At 41.2% G+C, this 12361-nt stretch overlaps 1 protein-coding gene across 5 annotated transcripts in view; it reads left to right on the forward strand.

The window, feature by feature from the left end:
- pkn1b (protein kinase N1b) overlaps window positions 1-10134 on the forward strand; it is a 47747-nt gene extending 37613 nt beyond the window's left edge. For all 5 annotated transcript variants that reach the window (XM_085270352.1, XM_085270354.1, XM_085270353.1 and 2 more), the window contains 12 exons: window positions 1387-1516; window positions 2693-2783; window positions 4811-4902; window positions 5281-5353; window positions 6541-6632; window positions 6773-6949; window positions 7384-7446; window positions 7547-7623; window positions 7733-7875; window positions 9252-9359; window positions 9538-9618; window positions 9700-10134. In XM_085270352.1, the coding sequence (XP_085126478.1) occupies window positions 1387-1516; window positions 2693-2783; window positions 4811-4902; window positions 5281-5353; window positions 6541-6632; window positions 6773-6949; window positions 7384-7446; window positions 7547-7623; window positions 7733-7875; window positions 9252-9359; window positions 9538-9618; window positions 9700-9903 (1331 nt within the window). In that variant the 3' untranslated portion in view covers window positions 9904-10134. The remainder of the gene's footprint in view (window positions 1-1386; window positions 1517-2692; window positions 2784-4810; window positions 4903-5280; window positions 5354-6540; window positions 6633-6772; window positions 6950-7383; window positions 7447-7546; window positions 7624-7732; window positions 7876-9251; window positions 9360-9537; window positions 9619-9699) is intronic.
- Window positions 10135-12361: the final 2227 nt, after the last annotated feature.

Below are 12361 nucleotides of genomic sequence, written 5' to 3' on the forward strand. Positions count from 1 at the left end.
TGACTTTGGCTCAGTGAGCTAAATAGCTGCCCTTAGACCAGGAGGGCCAGGTTTGAATCCTGCTCAGGGCAACCTTTTTTTTCAACTTTTTCAGCTTTTTTCTGCAGACATCTTCAGCGTTAAGGCATCCACACAGCATTTTCGCAGGAAATGCAAATTTTTCTAGTTAATAATGTTTTTCTGCGTTGCATGCAAATGTGTGCAGCCCTTTCACTCTGGAGAAGATAATGAGAGGTTTCTGTCATCTGATGCTGCAGAATTGTAACAAATGCGCAACAAAAAGCTTCCTGAAGCAGCTCCTATTAGTGTTAACTGGGATTATTGCCAGCACTGGTGAGCAGTGGTGAAGATTTTATGCTTCAAAATTTGACATGAGCATGAGAGGAGGTTTTGGAGAGGTCTGTATGTACCTCCAACAAAAACTTTAAACTGTCTGTTTTGCTCTCTCTGAATTTTTTTTTTTTAGTTCAAAAGCCTTTTTGAACACAAAGAGGAAAACTTTGAGCATGTTGTCAGATTAGTCGGAGGCTTAAAGTGAGTGTGTCACATGGCAGGTTTTTCCCCTGTTTAAAAAGTTATTGTTAGCTAAGCTGACAACTCAGCATGTCGGAGAGACAAGTGCACAACTGTAATTTCCCCTCAGTGACTCTGAGTGACTTTCTCACTTGTGCCATGTTGAAAGTGATCATTACTGCATGTTGTTAGGTCTGAGCGGGTTGCACATTCACACATTCAGATGTCGTTGGGTTAAAAGGAAAAGGGATGCGTGTCTTAAAAAATTATTTGGTATAGCTTAGTGGGTAAAGTGGATCGGCCACTATTTGCAAGGTGAGCAACTCTAGCTCCTTTGTGTCCCTGTGGTCGCAGCAAAGTCTTTCCTGAGCCTGGTTCAGCTGGAGGTTTCTTCCTGTTAAAAGGGAGTTTTCCTTCGTTTGGGCTTTCTTGGGGTTTTCTCTTTATCATTGTTGGGTCTTTACTTTACACTACAAAGCACCTTCAGGTGGTTGTTGTTGTGATTTGGTGCTGTATAAATAAACTGAATTGCTGAATGATACATACATCAGTTATTCTAAATTAAGATATTATTTTACTCGCTTCAAGCCTGCTGCATGTGAAGTTTTGTTTATAAAACCACAGGAGTTGAAATAATATCATCTGTTTAATTTACGAGACGCACATTCTAAAGATAAGGTAAGATAAACCTCTTTTAGTCCCACATGTGGGATCTTTTTTTTTTATCACAGCAGAAAGTACAAGTTAAAAGCAGTAAAAAATTAAGAAAAAAAAACTCACATGAAAAAGTCACATGCAATAGAGTCACGTCATTTGACAGCTGAGCTGAAGCTGAAGAGTTTCTTTTTCACATTTGGCAATGTGTACGTTTAGGTAAAGCTTTCCTGCGGGCCCGTCAGATGAACGTGGACATCGCTACCTGGGTCCGCCTGCTGAGGAACGTCATCCCGAGCGGAAGCAGCGCGCCCAGTTTCACAAGCAGCCCGCTCACAACCAGTGCAGGGTATGTAACTAATGTGTCTGCAGGTGGACTGAAATGCATATGGTATGCCTTAATGCATTTCAGTTATTAATTTAGGATATGTTTATTTTAAGTCGTGGTCATTGATCAGTGTAGAGCTGATTAAAGGAATCAATATCTGACCACTTTGGATCAGTTGCTAATGGGTGGTGGATCTTATGTAGCTTTAAAGAACTTTTTAATGTCTGCCATTATTTATATTTTTATATTGTCATTATTATTATTGTTATTATTGCATCATTTAGACAGCGTGAGTTACACCTGAGCGGGTATTCTTGAAGTTGAGTTTATTGTTGGCGGTGTATTCATTTTCATTTTTTACCAGAAAGTAAATACCGTATTTTTCGGATTATAAGGCGCACTGTCGATGAACGGGTCTGTTTTCATACATAAGGCACACCGGATTATAAGGCGCATTAAGCAAAACAAAACAGTCAGATAAGTCAAACTTTACTCAACTCTTCTTCTTGCTTCCTCCACTTCCGTACCATTGACTCATTAATGTTGAATTTTCTCGCAGCTGCTCTATTCCCATGTTGTTGCAGTATTGTGGATGGATTATCTCAGTTGTTCTCCTGACTGAAGTTTGGTCCGTTTACAGCATCCTGCTATGCGATTGCATTTGTCCCTAACCATCGGGAAACCTCACATGAGCTTTCATTGAGTGGAAAAAAGTTAGCGTTCATCTGTTTTCATGGCTGCCTGGATGTTAAACTTAATTGTTACACCTGGTAAAGCAGCAACGCTGATGATTTTATTAAAGATGAAAGAATTTAGACAGTTTTTAACTCTCAGTGATGCCGCAGTGTTCATTTGACTTTGGGACCTGAAACGGATGGAGTTTTGGACCCAGATTACTCCGCGAGGCTCCTGACTACGGTGGCCGTAATGCTCCGACAATCCATCAAGCGGTGCAGCTTCATAGCTTACCAAAGTCCTGCTAAAACATTTTTTGACAGATTTTTGAGCACCGTGTACCACATAAAATCGGTCCGACGTCAGTAAGCGCAACCAGAATTCATACATAAGGCACACTGTCGATTTTTGTGAAAGTTAAAGAATTTTAAGTGCGGTTATAGTGCAGAAAATACGGTAATGCTTTTATTTGTGCCTCCACAAAGTTTGATTTCTTTTTTCTTTATTTTGTGCACTCTGCAGGGAAATCTCAGTGGAGAAGCTAAACCTGGAAACTGACCATCTGGTAAAACCTGAAGTCAAGACAGATGTAGTGGACTCACCTGCTCCCGTGGTGAGTGAGATGCAGAGATTCTCTTGGGGGAAAAGATGGACATCTTTATACTATCACGTTACCATTTTCCTGTTTTCCTACCTGCAGCCTCTGTCTTGAAAACAGTGCTCCCTGTCATACAGGCTGCCTTCCTGTGGGCTGCAGTGAAATCTAAGACCGGCCTAGCCGGGGCCTGAGCGGAGACAGAAACAGAAAGAATGAATAATTCGCCAAATGGAGAACTGAAATCTCAGGGAGACAGCTTTAATGAGACATAATTGGATGGAGGGGAGCTTTAATTTGATCAAGTCCAAATCTGTGTGATTTTCCCAGTGTGAAGAACACAGTCTGCAGAGGGTGATAGTGTGGGAGTGAAGAATAGAGAGGTGGAAAATAGAGGAGCTGTGACAGCGAAGCAAAGAACCAACTGAGCCTGAAAATTAAACTTATTTCATTTTCACTTACTTATGAAAGGGAAACAGTTATTATTAAAAACAATGCAGTTTAGTAAGAATACAAGTAAAAGAATTTTCAGGAACTGCTTTAAAGATTATGACGATTATCAAAAATACACAGTTTATTCTGGTTTAAATCCAGAGACATTAAATCATTTAATTTATTTAAAATTGCATCACATAAGTGAATAGGCTAATGTCAAACATAAGGCCCGGGGGACAGAATTGGACCGGCAGAGATTCTAATCCGGCCCACTGGAAAGATTTGGAAAAAGTAAAGGAGTGCATAGATTTTGAACTTTTAACTATATATTTATAGTTTGCAGCTTTTTCTACTGATTAAGATCTCCTCCACGACCATTCATGAAATACCAAAGTAAATAAGGAGTAGATTAAAAATTAAATGACAAAAACTTTCCTCTTTTTCCAGTATCTGCTGTATCTACTGTAGAAATGTTCTACTGTAGAAAAAAGGGACATTATTAAAAATACAAGACTGTCTGGGCAACGAGCTACCAGACCTTTTTCTGTTATTTTAGCATGTGAAAGAAATTTAATTTAATTTATACAGCGCTAAATTACAACATCAGTCATCCTGAGGCGCTTTATCTTGTAGGCTAGACCCTACAATAATACATAGAGAGAAAAACCCAACAATCATATGGCCCCCTATGAGCAAGCACTTTGGTGACAGTGGGAAGGAAAAGAAGAAACCTCCGGCAGAACCAGGATCACGGAGGGGAGGGACGGCTGCTGGGAACGGTTGGGGTGAGAGAAGGAAAACAGGATAAAGACATGCTGTGGAAGAGAGACAGAGGTTAATAAGAAGTATGATTCAGTGCAGAGAGGTCGATTAACACATAGTGAGTGAGAAAGGTGACTGAAGAAGAAATACTCAATGCATCATGGGAACACCCTTCCTGTTCTTCCTGTTAAAAGGGATTTTTCCTTCCCACTGTCACCAAGTGCTTGCTCATAGGGTGTCGTCTGAGTTTTCTCTGTCTTATTGTAGGGTCTTTACTAAAGCACCATGATCCCTTAAAATAATATTACATTATTACAGGAACTAAACAAGGAGACAAAATATCATCTTTTCAAATATAAGCTTTAATTTGGTGATTTCATTCCTTGCATTCTAAATGTAATATTCCAAATTATACACTTTATGCAACATGGCTTGTCAGTACACTGTATACCAGCAGAGCTAGTGTGACTTTAAATATAAGAGGCCAGGGAGGAAGACAGACAGATTTAGACAAGCAGAGAGAGACCCAGAGGGGCCCATGGCAGATGGTGTGTTCAGCGGGGTTGAAGTATTATGAGATTAATTACTCTGATGTTTTTAGACAACTAATTAGCAGTGAGAGGGGAGCGAGGAAGACAGGGGAGAGGGGAGGAGCGAGGCTGTCGGCCAACAGGGGGATCTGACCATCCGGCTCGATGAGCATCACTGACTGATTGTCTGCTTCTACAGATGTTCTCCATCATGTTGCCCTTTTTTTGCTGTATTCCCTTATTGGTATTATCTCCCCCCTGTGTCTCTTGTCATTCAGTATGCTGGTGTTTCACATTTCCCCTCCCCTGTTATCACAGGAACAGACGCCGGTCATTGAGCCTCCGTCCAAACCAGAAGTCCCTGTTCAGGAGACGCCAATCAGATCACAATCCCACAACTCTTTAAGCAGGTGCAGAAATAGACAAAGATCCTTATCTCTCTCTGTCTCACACACACACACACACACACACACACACACACACACTTGAACCCACACCTGAGCATGTCTTTTGCAATATTGCCAGCACAGCATGACACCAGGAAGACACCCCCTCACACAATATGGCCATATTTCGTAACCTCTTTTTTTTAACACCTGATTTTAACGCTGAGTCATCATTAATATGGATTACTGCATATGTCACCCCAGAATAAGACATGCTTTACTGTGTTAGATGCTAAAACGCAGAACAAAAAAGCGAGTTTCTGGTGGTTGTAACAGATTTTGTTGAACGTTATGAAAGACATTTATTGCATTTGCTGTATAATAGTAATTTCCCTCTCTCAGGCCCAGCAAAGGACCTCTTTCCCTGCAGGACTTCAAGCTGATCGCTGTTCTCGGCAGGGGCCACTTCGGGAAGGTACTGTGTTTCATTTTCAAAATGATAAAATACACATCTGTTGTGTAAATAAGTATTTTAATATTAGCAGCCTGTCAGTAAACACAAGCTCCATGCAGCTCCATGGAGCATTTTAGCCTGTTTTAGCTCTGTGGGCCTCATTCAAGTGGGCATGTGAAATAACTGTTTGATTGATGAAACGTGCACACTGAACAGTTTTATTCTTTCCATCATACATTTGGTATTAGATCTCGGTATTACAACCCCTATGAGCTTTGAATTCTAGGCTTTTTCACAGAATCCAACCGACTTGTGAGTGGCAGATCATATCTACTAATCTTAACCAGTATATCAGCTGATCTTAGCTATATACATCTATATATCTGTATCTATAATAACTAAGATCTGTTGATGTAAATAGCTGAGAACGTTTTCATTTATTACAGCAGATAAATGAACATTTAAAAATGATAGAAGAGATGGGGGGAAGCACCCTTTAACCGTTTTACGAGTGTTGACTTTGCATTATTTGTCCACCAGGGGGCACTTTGTAACTTCCTTATTGGCAACAGGTGTTTGGAGCCACAAACAAAATTACCTGCTAATCTGAGCTGAGTCGGGGAGAATATAAACTAGTAAATAAATAACTACCCATAAGAATTGTCAGTGAAATCTGTTTATGTTTCATGTGTCTGTAAGATAAAACATTTTGGCATTTCCTCAGCCAGCCTGGACATAGTTCAAGGCCGTTCCAAATTTAGTTGCAGAGTACAAAGATATTCTTGTCAGAAAATACTGATAAAGCTCAAATTTGTCCATTCATACTGTCGAAAGAAGCCCAAGGAACACATAAAGAGCTGCGATCAACCAAATAAACCACCACCACCAAAGCGCTATACAAATACAGGCTATTTTAACATACTTCCCTAAATACTCACACTTACTGCAAAAATACCTCCCGGATAAATGCAAGGTTGCTCCAAGTTCATATTTATTGAAAAGAAAAATGCTTTAGGTTTCAGGCTGAGGCAGGTTGGGTAGGAGGGAGAGTACTGAGTTCTTTATTAGATATGCTTTTTGATCACAGAGACAAAATTACAGAATTACACCTGCCTTCTGTTACTTTTTTCCAGTTCATTTCCATTAGCAGAGAGTTACTCAACAAAAACTCTGAAGTGATTAACGAAAGCTTTTGTTGGACTCTTCAGGTGCTGCTATCGGAGTACAAAAAAACAGGCAGCCAGTACGCCATCAAAGCCCTGAAGAAAGGAGACATCGTCGCGCGTGATGAAGTGGAGAGGTAGCTGTGCTTTACCACCTTAACCACATCTCTGCTGCACGACAAGAGCTCATTCACCTCATAATTACACAATGATTGTCTCATGTGCATCCCCCTTCCTCCCCCGTCCCTCCCCCTTTCCTCTGTCTGTCCGTCTCCAGTCTGATGTGTGAGAAGCGGATCTTTGAGATCGTCAACGGCTCCCACCATCCCTTCCTGGTCAACCTGTTTGCATGCTTCCAGACGCCAGAACATGTGTGTTTTGTCATGGAGTACACGGCAGGAGGAGACCTCATGATGCACATACATGCAGACGTCTTTTCTGAGCAACGTGCTGTGTGAGTTCTGCTTTGTCGTGCATGTATACCTACACATATCTACAGGAGCTGCTCGGCCATGGAAACCATGCCATGAAGCTCCCGGCACACAGTTTTGCCGCTGATGTTAATGTGTACGGAAGTTTGAAGCAGTTTTTGAGTCAACAGAGCGTCTGTCACTTTCACGCACTGCAACTTTGTGTAGTAGGCTCCTTTGTGGCTGAGCTTCTGTGGGTCGTAAAAGCTTCCACTCTACAATAACACGGTTAATTGTGGGATATGTAGGCGGGAAGAAATCTGACAAACCGAAGCTTGAATTCAGCGAGCTCTTTAGTGTGACTCATTGTTTCATGAATGGCTCGGTGCGCAGACTTTATACACCTGGAGGAATGGGACCGAAGTCTTGCTTCACACTTTTCTTCTGCGTCTCTTGCTTTCTGTCGTCTGTACAACAGGTTCTACTCTGCCTGTGTGGTCTTGGGTCTTCAGTTTCTTCATGACCACAAGATTGTGTATCGGTGAGTGTTTGTATCGCCTCCGTCTTTGCATTCCACACGTAACGCGTTTCCTTTCTCTTTGAAGTAGTCGACATAAATCTGATTCCTTTTCTTCCATCAGGGATCTTAAACTGGACAACCTGCTGCTGGACACTGAGGGTTATGTTAAAATAGCTGACTTTGGGCTTTGTAAAGAAGGTGAGTGTTCATCATATGCTGATCACACTGATCCTCTGTTCCCTTCTGTTTGGTTAAATCTGACTCAACCCTCACACGTTGGTCACCCTTTGTTTCTTTCTTTTCTGAGGCATGGGTTATGGAGACAGGACCAGCACATTCTGTGGGACTCCTGAGTTTTTGGCCCCAGAGGTGCTCACAGACACATCGTACACCAGGGCAGTCGACTGGTGGGGCCTCGGGGTGCTCGTGTATGAGATGCTGGTGGGAGAGGTGAGAACTAGTCAGTCACCACATTCACACAGAGGCCATTTTCTCCTGACGTTGCTCTCACCCATGTGATTGTTGTTAGGGTAGAAAGGGTAAATGATCCTTGTAGCGCTGACCCAAGCTCAGACGCAGAGGATCAGATGATCCCCGATTCCCAGAGTTACATAACTTGCTACCTTCTGAGCTTCCCACTGAGCATGACAGGAGTGGGGAAAAGGTTGTGTAAATGTCATGAATACCCATCTTTCTTCGAGCTTCTTATCTCCTGCCTGGATGTCAAATAAAATGACAAAAAATGAAACACTAACACTGAAGATGCCATCTTTAGGTTTCATAAAAAGTCATGACAGGGGCATGTTTACTGTTTCTAACACTTTAAAACGTTTGATAGCAGATGAAGCTGTTAGCTTAAGGCTTGAAAGCAGAATATTTTCTCTTTCGTGCTTGATGTGGGACTTATACATCATATCTCCAAACGTTGATTCTGTTCATCGGGACGTAGCACTTTCAGTGGGAAAAACGTTTCGTCACTCATCCACGTGATTTCCTCAGTCTCAGTCTTCAGTCTCTTGAACAGAATCAACTTTTGGAGGTTTACTTACCTGGATGATTGGGCATCAAGACTTTTTATGTCATAGTGCAGCAGAGGTAGTCAGTGGGTGTTTAGGCATCCAAACTCTTTAGTGCTGTAACATGGTCTGGTTATTGTCTTACTTAAATAAGGATGGTGGCTAAGCTGCTTCAGGTGTATTGTTATGCATTAGAAAAATGTTCTACGTCCAGGTAATCACATGATAGGGTGGGGTTACAGTGAGTTCACCCCAAACCTTGGCTGATTGTGACCTACATCCATTTTCACACCTTGGCTCATGGGGTTAGGTAGAGGATCATTAGGGGGTCCTTTCTCCCTCTCGGGGGGGACACTCCCACAGGGCTTAAATCTGTGACTCTCCACCATTTGACCCTAGAACTGAAGAAGCTTCTCGGATGAGAGGTGAAACGTCTTTAAGTTGCTTAAAGACGTTTCACCTCTCATCCGCTTAGAAAGAAAAGTCCAGATGCTTTTCTTTCTAAGCTCCTTAAAAGAGCAGCTGAAATATATAAACTCCATGTTTATTTATCATAATAATGAATCATTAATTTAATTTACACCCGTCATGTAAATTTCATTTGACCAGGTTCCATTAAATGTAACATTTTTATTGTACTCGTGTACCAATATTCTATGAAAAATTTACATATAATCAAATTACTTAAAGTCAGCATTTTGTCATTAGTTACAGTGTAATACCACTGTAACTAATGATGAGTATGCTACAGAATGTAGTTGAATAAAACATTATATTTTACAGATGTGTAATGTATAATGTTTGTTTCAGTCTCCTTTCCCAGGTGATGATGAAGAGGAGGTTTTTGACAGCATAGTGAACGATGAAGTACGCTACCCGCGCTTCCTCACCACTGAGGCCATCGGCATCATGAGACGGGTCAGACGATGCTTTCTTAAAGTTATTTTGGGCTTTTGTGTATTTATAATAATAATAATAATAATAATAATAATAATGGATTGCATTTATATAGCGCTTTCTTTTTGATTTTTAGGAAGGTTTTGATATGTCTTCACGTTTTTTTGTGCTCATAAGTGACATTTTTGTTTTTTTCTAGCTGTTGAGAAGAAATCCCGAAAGACGTCTCGGTTCTGGAGAAAAGGATGCTGAAGAGGTCAAAAAGCAGCCTTTTTTCAGGGTGAGCATTTTTTCTTTCATATTTTTTTTTTCCTTGGCGAGAACGTTGATTGACAGCTACCTAAACCTAAATCCCATTCAGGTAATGGACTGGGAGGCACTCCTGCAGAGAAAAGTCCCGCCCCCGTTCGTTCCCAACATAGTGGGGAAAGAAGACGTCAGCAACTTCGACGAGGAGTTCACCAACGAGGCTCCCGCTCTCACGCCACCCCGCGAGCGCCGAGCCCTCTCCCGTAGGGAGCAAGATTACTTTAAGGATTTTGACTACGTCTCTGACCTCTGCTAGGCTCCGCGGTCAGAGGTCAAAGGGTTATTAGCTCCCCACTGCCAGCCACAGACTCTGAGAGGAGACTGAGAAGTGAAAGGCTGCTGTAAAAGCACAGAGGAACTTGATGTTGATGAGAAGCGAGGAGCACTCTCTTCTCCGCGTGCTCACGGTGAGACGAAGCACTGGCCGGGCCGAGCGTCAATGATTGCGCGTTCCAAACACAGGCAGTAACAAACAGACTGTCTTGAGGGTGGGGGGGTGGGGAGGTCACGAGAAGAACTGAAGATAATCCAGGTTATCAGATCCTGCTGTTTGTTTGAAACGCTCACAGAGCCTCAAAATCACAAAGAGTGAAAAAAATGTGATGATTCTGACAGGAAGCGCTCTTTTTTTCCTGCATTTGCTACACTCTGTCGTCCCTTTATCTCTGCTGTCTGTTGCTGCTACAGTGTGTGTTTAGCCATGTGCACTGTCCTCTGCCTCAGTCATGAATGTATCCACGTGATCCGCAATCATGCACCACCCGTACATTACCACCCGGGGGAGCCAGAGGAAAGAGGGGCTCTCTTCTTTTGATTAAGCCAAAGAAAGGCAGGAGCAAGTGGAGGGTCTTGCTCAGTCGTCTTTGTGTTGTGTTCCCACCGACTTTTGGTACAACACAGATTTTTGACTCCAATCGTTTTTCAGAGACAGGAAGCTTTTACAATTTTTGTGATTTTAAAGTTTTGTTTTACCCCCATCTGTGTTTCTTCCTCTGTCATTTGCTGGTGAAATGTGTTGACTCAGTAAAAATGTGAACCCAAACTTTGGAAAATTTGGTGATTTAATGCCCCCCCCCCCCAACAACACACACGTCTGCTGTATATTCTTACATCAGCAAATTGTTCGCACACGCATGTGAGCGATAAAGGAAACCTATCGGTCCGGATAGAAGAAATGATTTGAACTCCAGGTTCCTCAAAGAAAATGTTTCTTTACGATAGGTTTGTGGTTTTATATTAAACTAAAAATAAACTCAAAAAGAGGTGTGAAGAATTTGTTTTGTTTACTTAAAGAAAAACGAAAAAATAGACAAAAACCTGAAAAAATGTTTTGAGCCTACAGAATTAAGATAAACTTGGAATAATCAGAAAGTGTGTTTGATTTTAATTCTATATCAGCTTAGTGATGTTTGTCAACAAGCCTCAGGAAGCTTCAGTACAAACAGTTTGTTAGGCTAAAAGTGTTTGGTGTTTATCGTAATACCCGAAAACCCCCGTACTGTAATAAATAAAAGGACTAAAAGTGGCATTAAAATGAATAAAAACCAAATGGAAATGTTTTAAACAATAAGTAAAATGAAATAAAAATGAAAACTAACAATGTAGCTGAAAGACCAGTCCAAAGAGTTTTGACTGAGCGATGGCGCAGATGTATCCGGAGTTTCTGTGATTGCTTTAATTGAAAGGTGATTTGCAGGAGAGCAGCACACAGATGTGCGTGTAATTTCTTTCTTGTGTCGCACTGACCCCACAGCATTTTGGATTTGGGGAGTGGATCAATTATCCCTGCTCACTAAGGCCTAGATGGAAAAAAAAAACAAAAAAACAGGTAAAATGTAAAAGGATGACTAAACATGTCTGAGTTACTCAGGGTCCCAGCTGGTATCGTTATTGGTGCTTTAAGGGAACTATTATGCAATTAAAGTACACAGACACAGATCATGTTTAAAAATTGCACTTTATTTACTTGCAGCCTGTCACTAAACCACAGTTTGTTCCCATTTATTTAGTTGACTCTAAGATAAAACACTTTGACAGACATAAAATAGGATTTTTGCACCAACAAGGTGATTTACAAAGAGGTCGGCATGGTGTGCAGTCTGTTCTTAAAAAATCTGAGGAAACTAGACAAGTCTTTTAATACTGTAAATCTTGTTACTGTGACATCTACAATGATATGATGAGAATCTTTGTATTTTGATTGGGTACAGCCCCCTGATTCATTTCAGGTTTACTTAATGGGCTGTATATAAAAAGAAGGATGTAGACACTGTAAAAGTCAGAGAAATGCACGATCTGCAGTAATCTGTTTGGGTTTTTTGAAACTCTACATCATGAGATGATATTTGATTTTCCTCCACGACTCATCAGGAAAGCTTTAAGAGAGAGGGAGCTGAGGTTTTGTGTTTTCATCATGCAGCCAGCTGAGTCTCCCCTGCTGACCATTAGAAAGACATTAGGTTTCAGGCACATCCATGTCGGCTTCACATTTCAGAAGATATGCCCATTTGTTAAAGCACAGTTTAAGATTTTTGTCTCATGCAAAACTTTGGTATTTGGACTGTCTACACGTCCATAACAACATGAAATCACGCCTGATTTCTTTGGCTTTTCTGAAATTTATAGCAGAATTATCTCCTTGTTTAGTTGTTGTGCTCACAACTCTACAGCTTTGGTGCAGACTCCCTTTCCCATAGTAACATTTTTGGCCAGAA

This window comes from Mchenga conophoros, linkage group LG4, assembly GCF_057382185.1.
Source record: "Mchenga conophoros isolate Kocher_MC1m ecotype Shallow Benthic linkage group LG4, M_conophoros_male_GT1.1, whole genome shotgun sequence".
Classification (NCBI taxonomy): domain Eukaryota; kingdom Metazoa; phylum Chordata; class Actinopteri; order Cichliformes; family Cichlidae; genus Mchenga; species Mchenga conophoros.